At 45.0% G+C, this 18,787-nt stretch overlaps 1 protein-coding gene across 1 annotated transcript in view; it reads left to right on the top strand.

Annotated features, from left to right (window-relative positions):
- LRP8 (LDL receptor related protein 8) overlaps positions 1-18,787 on the top strand; it is a 219,409-nt gene that overhangs the window by 105,560 nt on the left and 95,062 nt on the right. The window contains exon 2 of the mRNA XM_044300565.1: positions 559-687. Within this exon, the coding sequence (XP_044156500.1) occupies positions 559-687 (129 nt within the window). The remainder of the gene's footprint in view (positions 1-558; positions 688-18,787) is intronic.

The following is an 18,787-nucleotide window of genomic DNA, read 5'->3' as shown; positions in this document are numbered from 1 at the left end:
CCGTGTTTGATTTCTATTGACTGCCACAGCGATCCCATGCATTTCTATGTGATCAACGTTGCTCCAATCCTGGCCGTGACCAGTGTGGCCAGGATTGTAACCCTAGCCTTACTACAGAGCTGATCTGGGTCTGCTAAGACCCAGCAGCTTTGGCAGTCACCTGCCAATCATTGAGCACCTTTTATTCAGCGATTGAGAAGTCAGCAATGGTAATCTACCATCTGTGTGGGGAGACTGGTTGTCACTGAACCTGCTCCTGCACAATCTCAATGCAACTGCAGACTCGGCATGTTCGGAAACGTTGCACAGTTGCATGCAGACCTGCTGGGCGTTGTAAGTTGTCGTAACAGGAAAATCTATTATTTTCCTATTGGTGATCTGTCAAACTAGAATTTTCTCAGTTGCCAGCACCCTCTAACACCTAGCTCGCTGTAGGACCGCTGTTTTATAATTTTGTGTCTAGAGGAGTTTCTTAGGTGGAATTTTGGTTTTAGATTGTCCTTAATGAAGCATAACTCATCTCTTCTCCGCTCTGACTGTTCCTCATTCTTCTTACAGCTAAAGCAACCTGCATGGAGACCGACTTCACCTGTGACAACGGCCACTGCATTTCAGCCCGCTGGAAATGTGATGGTGAAGAGGAATGCCCTGATGGAAGTGATGAGTCTGAAGCCACCTGCAGTTACAGTGAGTATGCTGTAGGCCTCTTCCTTCAGTTGGGCCTCATTAAAGCTTCATAAAATTACTACCCACCTCCGGAAAATGAGTACATACATTCCAAGGTTGTTAAATTTAATAGCCTTATGGCAGGAAATAGATACTAAAACGAGCAAACTATTTAGGTATTGTTCATTGTGTACCAGCCACAGATAATGAAATAATATACAGTTTTTTATTTCCCTAACTTTTTTTTTTCTAAATGTGTATTTTTCTGCTCTATCTTGCTGCCATCTTGCCTGAGCTACTAATCTGCCCTTTAAACAGCAGTTCAGAGACATGCTTTATAGCTACCACACGGACATAAGAAACTGTAGTCTGCCTATAACTCATGGACTTCTATGAGTGAGTGTTGTGGGCACCTTTCCTGAGGTCACTGTCTGCCTCTTGCTTCATAAGGTGTGGATTCATCCTGGTCTAGAGATAACTCGTCGACGTAGACAAGAGAGTGTTGTGGTCATACTCTGTGAACTTTGCAGATGTCATTGCGCAGGGAGGGGGAGAAGGTGAGCTATGACCGTCTCCTTTTGCCATTGGACGATCCTGTGTTGCGGTGTCTGCCTCCAAGGTGTGGAATTACCCTGATGGAGATTCCACCTATCGTTGTAATCCTGCCTGTCATGGTAATGAGATGACTGCTGAGAGTTGAACTCTTAAGAACAGAAGGCTTGATCTCATTATGAGGCTCGGTAGTCAATGTCACAGCTAGAGGATTTAAGGATTATTCCATTGTCACAATAGTGACATGGAATTTAGAAAGTACATCACCAAAATATAATTTAACCCTTTAGTGACCACCCATACGTGTTTTTACAGCGGTCACTTTAAGGGGTCCTTGGGCTGGAGCGCCGCCTTTTTACCGCGGCACTTCAGCCCTAGTTAGCGCTAAAATCATACTCTGTATCTCCGTGCCCGCAGCTACCAGAGGTAGCTGAGGGCTCGGGGCTGTAATCGGAGGACCGTGACAAGCGGTCTCTGATCACCAAAAATGTAAGAGAGGAGGGAGAAAGCCTCCGGTGCAGTGATCAGGTCCCCTAGCTTCCCCATAAGGGAAAGCTGGGTCCCGATCCTCACCGCTACCCCCCCTGCCCTCAAGAAAGATGCCGGTGGCCCGGCGCATGCACACACTATAAGCCGGCCGCTGCCGCCCTGCAAAGGTCTCTCTCCTCTGGAGAGGAGCGAGAGAGAGATAGAGGGATCTTAATTATGCCCTGATCGGGTCCCCCATTGGGGCAATATGGCCCCCAGATATGTTAATAAAGTTCCAGGCCCCCCCCCCACCCCCATATAATAATAAAAACAAAAACCCCAAAAAATGACGCAGACTGGTTACTTTGCTGAGGATCTGGCTTCAGCACAGTAAGAAATGGGGACCAATAATAATGGTCCCTGATCATGTGGTCTCCATGATAAATCTATCACTGAGATCACATCCATTATATTTACTAAACACATCCAGGACATGGGCCGTGCTTCTCTCTCCCAGATCAGACTTCTGTCCTTGCTGTGCGATTTACTGTGAAAAAAAATAAATGTATAAACTGTCCGTCCGTAACTGGCGGTCAGTGGGTGTCCGTCAGTGACGGTCAATTTCTGTCATTAGGGATCCTGTGTCCGTCTGTTACTGGCCTACTGCGTGTCCGTCACGAGTCTATTGGAGACGGTCAGTTATTTTCATTTCTTTCTGAGCTTTGTAGTAAAAAAATAAATAAAATGGCTCAGATTATTCAGTGCAGAGCAGGCATGTGAATTTCTCTGCTCTGACCACTCTGAATCTGACATCGCTTCAGAGGCGGAAATATTTTCAGATAGCGGGGACATTAGCTCCGCTTCCATCTCCAGACCCCATAGCCTTATGGTGGTAGAAGTCACCACCTCATCTCATTCACCACCCAGCGGTCCCGTCCCTTCTACTACCTGGGTTCCTGCTACTTCATTTTTCTCCCAAGTACCCCAATTTTTATCCACTCCCCAAATTAATGTGGACGTCACCAGTTTTACCCCTTTATGATTTTTTTTTCATTTATTTGTGGGCGATAAAGTCCTGGAGTTAATTGTGCAGCAAACTAATCTGTACACCACACAGTTTGCTGTACTAAAGCCCACGTCTATCTATATAAGACAGTGGACCCCCACAAACGTAACTCAAATTCAAAAATGTTTGGGGCTTACCCTGCACATGGGCATTGTAAAAAAAAATAAAAAAGCCCCCGAACTGACCCAACCTATGAGCGCCTAAATAAACTGAGATCCCTTATTTCCCTCCTTAGGGATTTAGTCTTAAAATTATATACCCCTGATAAAAAGCCGTCCGTTGATGAATTTATCCCTTTTTAAAGGGTTTCTACCACTTAGGCGTCACATATTTGGCTGTCAGACACTAGCGATCCGCTAGTGTCTGCTCTGGCCAACCATTCTAATACAATTGCTTTTGGGGCGGTGGTTTGGCTAAAAAAACTACTTTTATTAATATGCTAATGAGCCTCTAGGTGCTATGGGGGCGTCATTAGCACCTAGAGGCTCCGTCTACCTTTAGAAACTGCCGCCCCCAGCGCGTCCCTCCAGCCCGCCCATCTCCTCCTGAATGCGATCCTCGTATGTATTCTGCGCATGCGCAGGAAATGTCTGACAGCTTCCCCGCTCAGACATCTCCACTGCGCCTGTCCTCGGAGCACTATGGCGTCATCGCGCAGGCGCAGTGGAGATGTCTGAGCAAGGAAGCGATCAGACATTCACTGCGCATGCGCAGAATACATACGAGGATCGCATTCAGGAGGAGATGGGCGGGCTGGAGGGACGCGCTCGGCGGCGGCCGTTTCTGAAGGTAGACGGAGCCTCTAGGTGCTAATGACGCCCCCATAGCACCTAGAGGCTCATTAGCATATTAATAAAAGTAGTTTTTTTAGCCAAACCACCGCCCCAAAAGCAATTATATTAGGATGGTTGGCCAGAGCAGACACTAGCGGATCGCTAGTGTCTGACAGCCAAATATGTGACACCTAAGTGGTAGAAACCCTTTAATTTTAAAGGCCGCCTTTCCTTCCGTCAGTTTATTCCCTCCAAGCGTGCCAGGTATGGGGTAAATTTATATAAGTTGTGCAAGAGCACAACCGGCTACACCTGCGGTCTGTCTGTTTATGAGTGAAGAGACTCCCAACTTAACCCCCCAGGCTGCCCCGAAAATATTGGGACATCGGGAAAAATTGTGTGGGATCTATTGCCGCCATATCTACACAAAGGGTACCACATGTACACAGATAACTTTTACACTAGTATACCCCTTTATAAATCCTTCCATGCTGCAAACACAGGGGCTTGTGGGACAGTCCGTAAAAATAGAGTGGGATACCCACAACCGCTGGTGTCCAAGCGTTTGGAGAAAGGAGCATCCTTCGCACAAGGACAGGAAGGATGTCTACACGCTCACCACCGTGCACGGAGACACCACAGTAGCAGTTAAGGAGAGAGGGACTACTGCGGAGAAACACAAACGGGTCTCTGTGACAGACTACAATACATTTATGGGAGGTGTAGACCTCTTGGACCAGTTGCTTCAACCCTACCTGGTGAAGAGAAAAAACAGGGCCTGGTATAAAAAGGTAGCAATCTACCTCATTAAGATTGCTACCTATAATAGTTTTGTTTTATTTAAAAAGGCCCAAGGAACCCTCAACTTCCTAGAGTTCCAGGAGAAGGTGGTTGAGAGTCTCCTGTTTGAGTCCCCCTGCACCTGGGCAAGCCTTTGAATCTGAGGACGTTCGAAGGCTTTCAGAACGCCACTTCCCTCACCCCGTCCCTGCCACTACCAGCAAGACATATACTCAGAAATGATGCCGGGTGTGTAGCAAACACGGAAGGAGGAGGGACACCCGATTTTACTGCCCCAGTTGCCCATCACAACCAGGCCTCTGCAATTACCCCTGTTTCGAGACGTACCATACAGTTGCTGATTATTCATTTTATTTAATACCAAAAAGGGTGGGTGGGGGGTCTTTTCAGGAAGTCAATTTATTCTCATTTTCTGTTTAGTTTGTGGGCTTTCCAGGGAGGGAGGGATCTTTTTGGCATGGGTTGTGGAGAAAATTATTTTTTCAGATATTGGAACAAATTTTACCTTTTTTTTATTTATTTATTTATTTGTTTTCTTAATTTTCCTAATTACATTTTTATGACTATGTCCTGCCACACAAAGCTGTTAATTCCATTCACATTGCTGTATCATGATATTGGCATGATATTTTTTATTTGGAGGATCTCTAATGATTGAGTTCCTTACCAGTACACTAAGGGCTTATATACTAAGGGATGTCTAGAAATCCTGACCTCATTTTGGGAATTAGTGATCCATTACTGTTCCTACAGACGGTTCTGGACACTGTCCTTTTAATATTTTTATATATTCTGTAGGCGACTGGTTGATTGTGTGCATAGCAGTTTCTACCTTGCTGGGCAGGGGCCTGTTATGGTGCACCGCGTCACTTAGCACGTTCGTCTCTCATATAGGGATTGGTAGGGCTAAAGAGACGTTGTACGACCAGTCACTGTCCTTGAATGCCACCATGCCATTATTACAATTTGAAGAAAAACCATATATACTCATTATTTCATCCTATAATAATTTTGCACTGAGCATGCTTACTACACCACTAGATGCGTGCTTTATGGAATCTAGTTTTTAAAATGGGATCATTTATAAGGGTTTTCTATCATTTTGCAGCTCAACGCCATTACATGCATGCAATGGGGCCTGAACCATTTTCAGTTTATTATCTGAAAGGCCCCAGGTGCTCATTTATGTTTGGGCCCTGCCGTGTGTCAAGACATAAGATTAGGGCCACAATGGGGGTATTTTTTGATGACAGTAGAAATGGGGTGATACATTTTGGGGTGTACTTCTTCATTTTCATGTGCTCTGTAGAAAAAAAATCGGTCTTTAAATTGACACTTTTTTAGCATTAATTTCTTGAAAAAACTAGGGGGTCAAAAAACTAATTACACCTGTAGATGAATACGTTGAGGGGTCTAGTTTTCAAAATGGGGTCACTTTTGGGGGGGGGGGGGTTCTATTATTTTGACACTTATAAGGCTACTTTCACACTAGCGTTGTTTAAATCCGGCGTTCAATTCCGACACCGGAACTGCCCGCCGGATCCGGAAAAACGTGTGAAAACGGATTACATTTGAATCCTGATCAGGATTTTGATCACAATGTAAAAATGCATTGGAAAAAACGGATCCGCCTTTTGATCGACTTTTAACTTTTTTTTCACATTTTTCGGGTTTAACATGCAAAAGCCAGATCCGGTTTGACTGAACACACAGCGCCGGATCCGGCGTTAATGCAAGTCAATGGGAAAAAGGCCTGATCCGGCGTTCAGGCAAAGTGTTCAGGATTTTTGTCCGGAGGTAAACATGCTACGGTTTTCTGAAAAGCCTGATCAGTCAAAAAGACTGAAATGAAGACATCCTGATGCATCCTGAACGGATTGCTCTCCATTCAGAATGCATTAGGATAAAACTGATCAGTTCTTTTCCGGATTTGAGTCCCTAGGACGGAACTCGGCGCCGGAAAAGAAAAACGCTAGTGTGAAAGTACCCTAAGCCCCTGCAAACTTGGCTTGTTGCAGAAAAAAATATGTACTTCAAAAATGTTTAAATTAATGTTAAAATGGTAAGTCTCCTAAATAAAAAATAAAAAAAAGTTAAAGTTTTTTGTAAGTGCAGCCAAAATAAAGTAAAGATGTGGAAATATATTTCTGATTAAAATATTGAATAGTAATTATGTATGTATGTGAAATATTGCAGTTGAAAATAGGAAAATATGCAAATTTTTTTGTTTTGTTTTAAATATGCGCATATGTTATCGGTAATATTTTACCACCTAAGTAACGTACAATATGTGACGAGAAAACAATGTCCGAATTACTTTGATCGCAAAACCTTTACGAAGTTATTCTCTGCTAAAGTGACACGTGTCAGATTTCCAAAATCTGGCTTGGTCATTAAGGCCCAAACAGGCTTGGTCACTAAGGGGTTAAGCAATGGGTCATTTTCTGATGTTACATTCCCTTCAACTTAGTTAGTCAGTGGGAGGATGAATAACTACCATCAGATGTTAATGGACGATTCCTACACTTATTAAAATACAGAAAAAGTACCATTTGTTTCAATGCAAAAAGTGGTTGATGTACTTGGAAGAGCAATGCAGCCTCCTCCATTCTTGCAGTTGGTGGCAGTCCCAGCTCATGGACTGCCCACTATCTCCTCTCAAAGCTTCAAAATGATTAATGCTAAGATTATTTTTAATGAAAATTGTTTGTACATATATATATATACACACACACACAAAATTCAATAAAGATGTTGTCCGAGATTTTTATATTAATGGCCTATCCTCAGGATAGGTCATCAATATCTGATTGGCGGGGCGCTGTCTCCTGGAACCTCTTACCGATCAGTGATTTGAAGAGGCCGAGGTGCTCCAGTGAGCACTGCAGCCTCTTTAATGCATACCATGCACGGTACAGTACATTGTATAGTGGCTGTGCTTGGTATTGCAGCCCAGGTCGATTCACTTGAATGGGACTGAGCTGCACATAGGCCATGTGACCGATAAACGTGACATCACTGTCCTAGGGAGAGGCCACAACATTCAGTAGAGCACCATGGTCTCTTTAAACAGCTGATCGGTAGGGTAGGTGCCAGGAGTCAAGTCCCCTCCAGTCAGATATTGATGACCTATCCTGGGGAAAGGCCATTCGTATAATCTCTGACAACCCCATTAATGCAAATGATTTATTTTTTATAGTAGAGGTGCCGGGAGTTGGACCTTCACCAATCAGATATTGTCGACCTGTCCTGAGGATAGGCCATCAATATGAAAATCTCAGAACCCCTTTTATACTTGAAGCCAGCCCCGTGGGCGCTGCAGGGGAGATGTAGTATGTAGTATTACACGCTGGCCTGTCAAATGAACGACCACGTTATAAATGAACGGTCTTGTAGTTGGTAAATTTAGGGTATGCAAACCCCACCCTGGGAGCACTTCCCATTGCCACTCAGGAACACCCACTTATGCTTGGGACTTACATAAGCCGTGCCCATGTTCAACCCGAGAGAGCCTGAATTTGCCTGGACTGTCTCTGAAATATTAGGGACAGTTCCTAATATCTGAGTCCCTCATGTACTGTCACAACCAGACAGCTGAGAAGCTCTGACAGAGGCCTTTCAGAACCTCCTCCTTGAGTTCTCTATGTTGTGCTGTTCAGTTCCTCATCTCGTTAGCCTCTCTCAGCTGTCATGGAGTTGGACTGATTGCATCCCTTTAAATTCCGCCCCATAATGCATTACCGGGCTGCTTATACTTCTTCCTGGAGTGTGTGTGCATGCTGATCTTGTTTTCCAGTCTGCTACAAAGTTAAGTGCTGAACTTTTATCTGTTATTTTCTGTTTGCTGGATCCCAGGTGACCCTGACTCCCTCCGTGTCTGGTGTAGGGAGCCGGTGGTCGTGTCCCCTCACTATTGTAGGGTGTTCAGGGGTTATATAGTCGAGGTACGTGGATATGCAACCTTCCACCTTTCGGATCTTTGCATAGGCTGAGCAGCCAGGGAAAGTCTCAGGTCTTGTGCAGGGGTCTCCCTTTTGGTTCCTTAGCTTTGGATCCACTCAGTCATATATGCATGTTGCTTTGTCTTGTTTCCTGTACACCGTCCGTGACATTATAAGCCGCCAAAACCGTCTCAAGCATGGATCCGGTTTCACTTTTGGCTGAACGCCTTCATGGTCTTTCATTGGAGGTAGCTGATCTCCGTAAGACTTTTTCTCAGCTTCAAGTGACCGGTTCAGCTTGCGTTCATGGAGTTTGTTCTGAGCCTAAGATCTCGCTCCCGGATACGTTCTCCGGGGGTAGTGAGAATTTTGTGCGTTTTAGAGAGGCTTGCAAACTCCATTTTCGCCTTCTTCCCCATTCCTCTGGTGATGAGGAACGGAGGGTGGGGATCATTATATCGCTGCTCAGAGGTAACGCTCAGTCCTGGGCCTTTTCGCTGCCGGAGGGGGCACGGCCTCTCCGTTCAGTGGATGAATTCTTTTTAGCCCTGGGTCAGATATATGATGATCCGGATCGTATTGCTCTGGCTGAGTCTAAACTACGTCTATTATGCCAGGGTAAACAATCCGCAGAAATATACTGCTCAGAATTTCGGAGATGGGCAGTTGATCCTGGTTGGAATGATGCTGCACTCCGAAGTCAATTTTGCCATGGTCTTTCAGAGGGATTGAAAGATGCATTTGCCTTTCATGAGAGGCCTATTTCTTTGGACTCTGCTATGTCTCAGGCCGTTCGTATTGACAGGCGTCTTAGAGAGAGAGAGAGGAGAGATGTCCCCTTCCTGTCATACTCAGTCCCAGGACAGTGCAGCGGTCCCATTCTATGCGCAGGGGTCTCAGTCGCTGTCAGCCCCTTCTGAGCAGGAGCCCATGCAGCTTCTGACAATAGAAGATTCAGCTCGCATGGGAGGGTTTGTTTTTGTTGTGGAGGCATAAATCATTTGGCAAATATTTGTCCCTCTGGGAGATTCAGGCAGTTCTCTGGGAGTAATATAGAAACAAACAGGAAAAAATCTTTTAAAAATGTTCCGTCTGTTACTATTGGCAGGGTTGAGGCGGAAATTGAAGGTTTTCCGTTTGCTTGTATTTCCCGTTTTGTCCTGCCTGCTAGGGTGGCGCTAGAGAGCAAGAGCATTTTTTGAGAGATTTTTGTGGATAGTGGAGCAGCTGTCAATCTCATTGATAATCAATTTGCGATAACTCATGGTTTCCAGGTGCGCACTTTGGGAAAGGATATTCCTTTTTTCGCTATTGATTCCGCTCCACTTTCTCAGAAATCATTAAAGGGCATAGTTCACAATATCCGTTTAATTGTGAGTGATGCTCATGTTGAGGATGTCATGTTTCGTCCTTAGCGGTTTGCCTACTCCTCTAGTGTTGGGGCTACCCTGGCTCACTAAACATAACCCCACCATTGATTGGCAAGCGAGGCAAATAAATGGTTGGAGTGACTTTTGCAGAGAGAATTGCCTCACGACATCTGTTTCTGAGGTTGCTACTAAGACTGTGCCATCTTTTCTCTCTGAATTTTCGGATGTCTTCTCTGAGAGTGGAGTTCAGGATTTGCCCCCGCACAGGGAGTACGATTGCCCTATTAATCTCATCCCAGGCGCCAAACTGCCTAAATCTCGTTTATACAATCTTTCCCAACCTGAGAGGATCGCTATGCGTGCTTATATCTCTGAGAGTCTGAGAAAAGGACACATACGACCCTCGAAGTCACCTGTTGCCGCTGGTTTTTTCTTTGTTAAGAAAAAAGATGGTTCTTTAAGACCTTGTCTGGATTTCAGGGAGCTGAACAGTATCACTATTCGTGACCCTTATCCGCTTCCTCTGATCCCGGACCTGTTTAACCAGGTTGTTGGGGCTAAAGTCTTTTCCAAATTAGATCTAAGAGGGGCATACAACCTGGTCAGGGTCAGAGAAGGAGACGAATGGAAGACGGCCTTCAATACCCCTGAGGGCCATTTTGAGAATTTGGTTATGCCTTTTGGTTTGATGAATGCCCCAGCCGTTTTTCAGCATTTCGTGAACAGCATTTTTTATCATTTGATGGGAAAATTTGTATTAGTGTATTTGGATGACATTTTGATTTTTTTCTCCTGATTTCAAAACTCATAAGGAACATTTACGTCAAGTCTTGCTCATCCTGCGGGAGAATAAATTATATGCGAAACTGGAAAAATGTGTGTTTGCGGTTCCAGAAATTCAATTTCTGGGGTTTCTTCTCTCCGCTTCTGGTTTTCGCATGGACCCCGAGAAGGTCCGCGCTGTGCTTGAGTGGGAGCTTCCTGAGAATCAGAAGGCGCTGATGCGGTTTTTGGGCTTTGCCAATTATTACAGGAAGTTTATTTTGAATTATTCCTCTATTGTTAAACCACTCACTGATATGACCAGAAAGGGGGTAGATTTTTCTTCTTGGTCAGTAGAGGCACGTAAGGCTTTTTCTAATATCAAGGAGAGTTTTGCTTCCGCTCCCATCTTGGTGCAACCTGATATTTCTTTACCCTTCATAGTTGAGGTTGATGCTTCTGAGGTGGGTGTGGGGGCGGTCTTGTCTCAGGGTTCCTCTCCTGCCAAATGGCGACCGTGTGCCTTTTTCTCGAAAAAACTCTCCTCCGCAGAGAGAAATTACGATGTGGGAGATGGGGAATTGTTGGCCATCAAGTTGGCTTTTGAGGAATGGCGCCATTGGCTAGAGGGAGCCAGACACCCTATTACCGTATTTACTGGCCATAAAAATCTGGCCTACTTGGAGTCAGCCAAGCGTCTGAACCCGAGACAGGCCAGATGGTCTTTGTTCTTTTCTAGGTTTAATTTTGTGGTCACGTTCCACCCTGGAGTTAAGAATGTGAAGGCAGATGCCCTGTCACGTTGTTTTCTGGGAGGCGGGAATTTTGAAGACCCGGGTCCCATTTTGGCTGAAGGTGTGGTGGTCTCTGCTCCCTTTTCTGAATTGGAGGCAGAGGTGCAGGCAGCCCAGTCAGAGGCTCCTGATCTTTGTCCTCCTGGGAGGTTGTTTGTGCCTCTCGCTTTAAGACGCAAGATTTTTAAGGAACACCACGATACGGTCCTTGCTGGGCACCCGGGGGCAAGAGCCACACTGGATCTCATCGCTCGGAGATTCTGGTGGCCTGCGCTTCGTAAGTCGGTTGAGGGTTTTGTGGCAGCCTGCGAGACTTGCGCTCGTGCCAAAGTCCCTCATTCACGGCCATCAGGTCCTCTCCTTCCCTTACCCATTCCTTCCCGTCCTTGGACACATCTGTCCATGGACTTTATAACGGACCTGCCTCGTTCCTCGGGGAAGACTGTGATTCTGGTGGTGGTGGACCGTTTTTAGCAAAATGGTGCATTTCATCCCTTTTCCTGGTTTGCCCAATGCTAAGACGCTGGCGCAGGCATTTATTGATCACATTGTCAAATTGCACGGTATTCCTTCAGACATAGTCTCTGATAGGGGCACACAGTTTGTTTCCAGATTCTGGAAGGCTTTCTGTTCTCGCTTGGGGGTTCGGTTGTCATTCTCTTCTGCTTTCCACCCGCAGTCGAATGGCCAGACAGAGCGCGTCAATCAGAATCTGGAGACATATCTGCGCTGTTTTGTGGCGGAGAATCAAGAGGATTGGTGTTCTTTTTTGTCCCTTGCTGAGTTTGCTTTAAATAACCATCGTCAGGAGTCCTCTGATAAGTCACCATTTTTTGGTGCATATGGGTTTCATCCGCAGTTTGGGACTTTCTCGGGAGAGGGGTCTTCTGGTTTACCTGATGAGGACAGATTCTCCTCGTCTTTGTCATCTATTTGGCAAAAGATTCAGGATAATCTAAAGAGCATGAGTGAGAGATATAAGCGTGTGGCAGATAAGAGACGTGTGCTTAGTCAGGACCTGAATGTTGGTGATCTGGTGTGGTTGTCTACCAAGAATATCAAATTGAAGGTTCCCTCCTGGAAGTTGGGTCCTAGGTTTATTGGGCCTTACAAAATCCTGTCTGTCATCAATCCTGTTTCCTACCGTCTTGATCTTCCTCAGACTTGGAAGATCCATAATGTTTTTCATAAGTCCTTATTGAAACCTTATGTTCAACCCATTGTAGCCTCGCCTTTGCCTCCTCCTCCGATTATGGTTGATGGGAATCTTGAATTTCAGGTCTCTAGGATTGTGGATTCTCGTCTTGTCCGCGGTTCTCTTCAGTACCTTGTTCATTGGGAGGGTTATGGTCCTGAGGAGAGGATGTGGGTCCCAGTGACGGACATTAAGGCCTCTCGTCTCATCAGGGCTTTCCATAGGTCCCATCCTGAGAAGGTGGGCTCTGAGTGTCCGGAGTCCACTCGTAGAGGGAGGGGTACTTTCACAACCAGACAGCTGAGAAGCTCTGACAGAGGCCTTTCAGAACCTTCTCCTTGAGTTTTCTTTGTTGTGCTGTTCAGTTCTTCATCTCGTTAGCCTCTCTCAGCTGTCATGGAGTTGGACTGATTGCATCCCTTTAAATTCCGCCCCATAATGCATTACTGGGCGGCTTATACTTCCTCCTGGAGTGTGTGTGCATGCTGATCTTGTTTTCCAGTCTGCTACAAAGTTAAGTGCTGAACATTTATCTGTTATTTTCTGTTTGCTGGATCCCAGGTGACCCTGACTCCCTCCGTGTCTGGTGTAGGGAGCCGGTGGTCGTGTCCCCTCACTATTGTAGGGTGTTCAGGGGTTATATAGTCGAGGTACGTGGATATGCAACCTTCCACCTTTCGGATCTTTGCATAGGCTGAGCAGCCAGGGAAAGTCTCAGGTCTTGTGCAGGGGTCTCCCTTTTGGTTCCTTAGCTTTTGGATCCACTCAGTCATATATGCATGTTGCTTTGTCTTGTTTCCTGTACATCGTCCGTGACATGTACACATCCTTATTAGTTTTTGCAGTCTGCAAAACACGGAGACAGGACATGTGCGTTCCGTATCTTGCGGATTGGTACCTCCTGCCCTCTGTTAGACATGCCTATCCTTGTCCGCAAAATGGACAAGAAGAGGACATGTTCTATTATTATTTTTTTGCAGGGCCGCAGAATGGACATACAAATGCCGACAGCCCATAGTGTGATATCTGCATCTTTTGTGGACTTATTGAAATTAATAGGTCCACATCCAATGCCCCAAATATGTGGATGGGATGCGGAACGAAACTACGGTTGTGTGCATGAGGCCTTAGTTTGGTTGATTACATTTGGCCTTGATGAGGAGGGAAGCTAAACATCATGTAGGGTTCCTAACACTGCTGACCCTTAGGCAGTTTCCTATTATAATACCCCAGATTTATGCTTCTAATTAATCCCATACGGTTTTCCTTTTGATTTGAGCTTTTGTACGTTGGAAAGGGCAAGCATTAATATCTCGTTTTGTAGTATAATGTTTGTCTCCGCGCTGTTCTGGAGCCGCAGGTCACGGCAGCAGATTCCCACGCTATCTCATGCGTCAGCCGTTTGTGGAATTTTTCCCCGTCCATCACCCAGTCGGCAGAATCTCCAAGATGAGATTTCGTAATGCTGTTATTTGCCTTAATAACGAGGACAGAGATTTCATTATCAGTGCGAAGAGCCTGGATGTTTCTGACACTGTAATTAATCTGACATCTGTCTCAGGGACGCAGATCTGATCGTAGACCCATCTCTTCAAATCTCTGGCGTGGGGGGAGGGGTGAACGTCATAGAAAAAAACAATTATTTTTTATTTTATTTCCTGAGGATATTGTGTGCAATGATGCTAAAATGTCAGCGTCCTCTGAGACTGTTAGGTAACATTTGTCATTTCAAAACACCTTTCTTCTCTGGAGAGTCACACGGTACAGAAATAGAGGCTGTGAAGGCCGATGACACGAGAGCAGGATTTACCCAGTGACCTTCGTTGACTACGTTACTGCAGGATGACCCTATTTTGGCCACCATGTCAGGAGCACTAGAGTCATCACAATGTTCTCTAGGATACGGCACCACCTTCTGTAAATTAGTTTGTATGGTGACCATAGGGATATAATTTTACTTAGAATTGACACCTCAGCTGCTGCAGAACCTCAACCATGGATTGGTGTATATATCGGACACGTATCTCATGTGAAAAGTTTCCTCTGAGATACCTATAATGCTGTTCTGTAGTAGATATATAGATATATATCCCTCAAGATTTTTAAGGTTTGACCATAAGAACCAGGATTATAATGGGTTAAAATCCTACTTGGCAACTTTTCATAGCAGATTTGGGATTGATTGTGGCAAGCGAAATGTGCATTTTTAGAGCATGGACATGCCCCTTTTTCAGAGGACCCAACTCTTTCCCAGAATGTTCAACCCATACTTGTTTTCAACATTAAGACAAAATAGGTCCTGTCCCTGGGAACACCCCCAAACCATACAGGACTGCCCACTTACGGGTGGGACATACATACATACATACATACATACATAAGCTCTGTCCTACATAAGCTAGGACAGCTAGAAATCGCAGGGACTGTCTCTGGAAAATTTCGGGACTGTTGGCAACTATGTCTGTCTGAAGTAGTGGGTCAAGGTGTGGAGCTGGAACTTAAAGTGGCCCTGGAAAAATAAAAATAAAAGTGGCCCCCAGGTTGTAGGTAGGTTCTGATTGACAGAAGGCGGATGAACAACACAGGCCGGGACAAGTGAAGTAGGTGGGGACAGCAAGATACAGCCCCTGCATAACCAAATACCACAGTGCAGCACAAAATACTGTCGTCCCCACAGCAGTATTGAACAGCATCACCATCTTGAGGATGGCAATACAGTTTCATTTGGGAGGGCACTTGCAGCTGCCGGCCAAGTATCTGATGCTTCTAGCCTTAATGCTGAGAGGATAAGATTGTTAGGTACCTTGCTTGCCACGGTGAGGAGGGCTCAGGAAGCCCCCTGGGCATCGGCCAACCAGGAAAAATTCCCTGTAGGGTCTATGGACAGTTTGCCCATCTATGGGTCTAATGACGCGGCATCCTGGTGCCCAATATAGTTAGAGCTCATGAAGGGATTCTTTCCAGGAGAAAGCAGAGATCCTGAGCTGTGTGGGATATTTGACAGCTCTTCTGGGAGTCCGAGAGGTTGCCCTTCTTCAGACTTGGTGATCTGCGGATCTAAAATTCTGTAGTTGGAAATATCACACTTGTAGAGCCTGTGTGACTGTAGTTTACCACCACCACCGGACCCCCAAATAGGGCAAACAAACATATTTGGTGGGCATCACACATTGTAAAGCTTCTTTAGATGTCTCAGCACCATCCTTCAACATGGAAAGAAAATCACAAGTCATGGGGGAATTTACTGAGACTGGTGTTTCATACTACAGCTTTAATAATAAATGCACAGGAGTAAAATTGCCCAAATTTATTTATAGTGCAGGCCCCTAAATAAATTTTGCACATCTTCATGAAGTCCGTGCACCTAAAAAACTCATTTCTGCCATAGTTTTGCTCTATAATTTGTCAGTTTCTGGCTTAAATCACAGTAAATTTGTTGGGCCGCTGCAGAGTAAAGCTCTTAGCAACCAATCACAGGGCAGCTTTCATTTTTCAAGAGCACAGTAAGAAATGAAAGCTGTGCTGTGATTGGTCGCCATTGGCAACAACAGCAAAAATGAAAGCTGTGCTGTGATTGGTCGCCATTGGCAACAACAGCAGTTTCCCTATTAGACAAGGAACTCTAGTCATTTCCTACTTTTGCTTATTTCTTTCCCCTTGGGGCCGTTTAAATAAGGACATTTCATCTTGGGGCTCGTTCACACAGCAGATTTTGCAAAGGCATTCCCTGACCGTAACTATTCCTTTTTTTCAATACGAATGCCGCGGACCCTCCCACAGTTTAGGCCCATTAAATGGAGCTTAACCGCAAGCTCACGCCGGATTGCAGTGGCTTCTAGCTGGACACCATACCGGAAAAGGACATATCCATTCTTCGCCCAGTCACGGCTATAAAACAGTCACATGGAGTGAAGCGCGGCATCGCGTTGAAAACAATGGGAGGCAGATTCTGCAGTTTTTTTGGGTGCAGAACCCGCTCCAGGCACCAGCCTCTGTACTAAACATGGCGTCTGTTTACGCCAGACGTAATATGTGAAGAATTTGTTTGTGAAAGGCGTCTTAGTAAAATGTTTGTCTTCGAAATGTCACGGCTTGAAGTGCGCTGCCAATTAGCATAAGTGAAGACGTTAGGTGTGAAGCCTAATCTCAGTAGGAAGCGCGCAAGGCCTGATATTTGTGTTCTGTGCCCACTGATGATGAATATGGATTTATTAACAGCTCCCGCTCACAGAGGAGGCAGCCATTTTATCTACTGCAGCAGTTCACTGTGATGTAGAGTACAAAGTCACTAGGAACAAATGCCAGATCATTAATCACCCCGAAACATGCCAGCTTCAATGGCGGAGTGAGATATTTTGGTACCCAAGCAATATATTACATGAGCAAAACCTTGTTACCATTCTAGTCATTACTGCATACATGATTTCTGCTAATAAAATGTCAAATACCCTGATATCTAAAACTGTGACGCTGTCCATAATACAGCACGAGATATCGCTTTACAGGCCTCATTCCTATAACTTGTATATAGTGACATATAGGCCACTGACGAGTGTTATATACCTATATTGCCAAATGGTCCTTCTGTCTTCTCCACCATTTATTTATTATGTGCCTATAAAGGCAGTTGTAATTGTGATATTCAAAGTATTTGGTGCTCCTAATACCACTAGAGATGAGCGAATTTCCGCTTATGAAATTCGTTCACACTTCATTTGTTGGTAAAAGGTGAATTGCGTTATAGATTCCGTTACCACGGACCATAACACAATTCTATGACGAAATGCCTTTAGAGGCATTCCGTTATTCATTCCGTCATAATAGAAGTCTGAGGCCTGCATAACGGATCCGTCCCATTTCCGTTATGCAGGAGAGGACTCCCCTGCATAATGGAAATGGGACGGATCCATTTGCAGCCCATAGACTTCTATTATGACGGAATGAATAAAGGAATGCCTCTAAAGGCATTCAGTCATAGAATTGCATTATGGTCCGTGGTAACTGAATCTATAACGCAATTCTGCTTTTACCAGTAAACAAATTTCATAAGCGGGAATTCGCTCATCTCTAATTACCACCTTCCAGAGCTTGGTCTGATCACCCCTATGAAGTTCCCCGGTCTTTATTGGGTAACATTAGTTACAATACATTCCCTACAATAAAGAGGCTCGGACACATTGTTAGCTACCTCATGTATTGACTCATAACAGGCCAGTGGTTTTGAAATGGCCCTGATGATGGTGAACCCCCAACTCATCCTTCAACACTCAGGAGAGGAAAAACCCCCTAGTGGAGGAAACCTCCAGGGAACCATGGCTGAAGGACTGCCCTTCCCCTGGGCAAGGGGGTAAAAACCATCATTTGAGATGAGGTAGCTATGGAAAGTCCGGGTAATTGTCACATCCAGTATTTGGAAATTCTGCTAGATGTTGAATCCAGAAATCCGGTAAATGTCAAATCCGGTATTAGGAAAGTCCGGTAAAATGTCACATCCAGTATTGAGGACAGAGACCAAGCCTGGAATCTGCCTCTTGATCCAGAAGATTCATGTCCAGCAATGTCATGATGGTTTCAGTTGTCTTGGCGCTCCACCCCTTGGATCTTATTGGGGGTTTTCAGGGTCCTGGGTCTTTTCTCTCAGGCCAATGGAGACACCTTCTCTGGACAACGTTAAAGACAAACGCTGAGAAAAAAGAAGAAAGACCATTAATTATAAAACAGCTCTATATAATATATTACTTCTCTGAAATGTTTCTGGAGCACATTAGACCTTCACACGGCATCTACTCACCTGGAAATCTGTATAGTTCGTTAGTTGGTGTATTATCAGGTCAAGGAATCCAATCCACTCGGCCACCATGCCTGTCCTGGTGTAGATCTGCAGAAGAGAGAATAGAGGATTAGTGCCTGGCGGTACTCACCATGGACTCCATATGGAGTGAGATGGGAAGATGGAGGTGAGATGGGAGCTTTTATATTACTGTTACACAGGAAAGATGTAGATTATACAAGACGGTGAAAAGTTGCATGAACTCACCTCTTCACATCGGCCAGCAGTACATAGCTGGAAGAAGCCGATGGTCATACACGCAGAAACTGGAAGGACGTGTTAAGGACAAGTAACAGAATTAATTCTATTATTATAGTGTTTCCTATACTGTGATGTCTGATATGTGCTACAATGGGGTCAGAGGAAGCGAATAATCTTAGTTGCCAACAGTCCCAAATTTGGCAAAATGTTTCCAAATTTTCAGAGACAATCTCTCTGTAAATTTGGGCTGTCCTGGGCCGAAAATGGGTGGGGCATAGTTAACTCCACCAATGAGTGAGCATGACCTGACAATTTAAGGGGGTGGGTAGCTTGACCCAAATTTACAAACAGCAGCAATGATGGTAAGT

Source organism: Bufo gargarizans, chromosome 7 (genome assembly GCF_014858855.1).
Source record: "Bufo gargarizans isolate SCDJY-AF-19 chromosome 7, ASM1485885v1, whole genome shotgun sequence".
In the NCBI taxonomy this organism is placed as follows: Eukaryota; Metazoa; Chordata; class Amphibia; order Anura; family Bufonidae; genus Bufo; species Bufo gargarizans.
The sequence above is the reverse complement of the archived record's forward strand: the minus strand, read 5'-3'. Positions and strand labels throughout refer to the sequence as shown.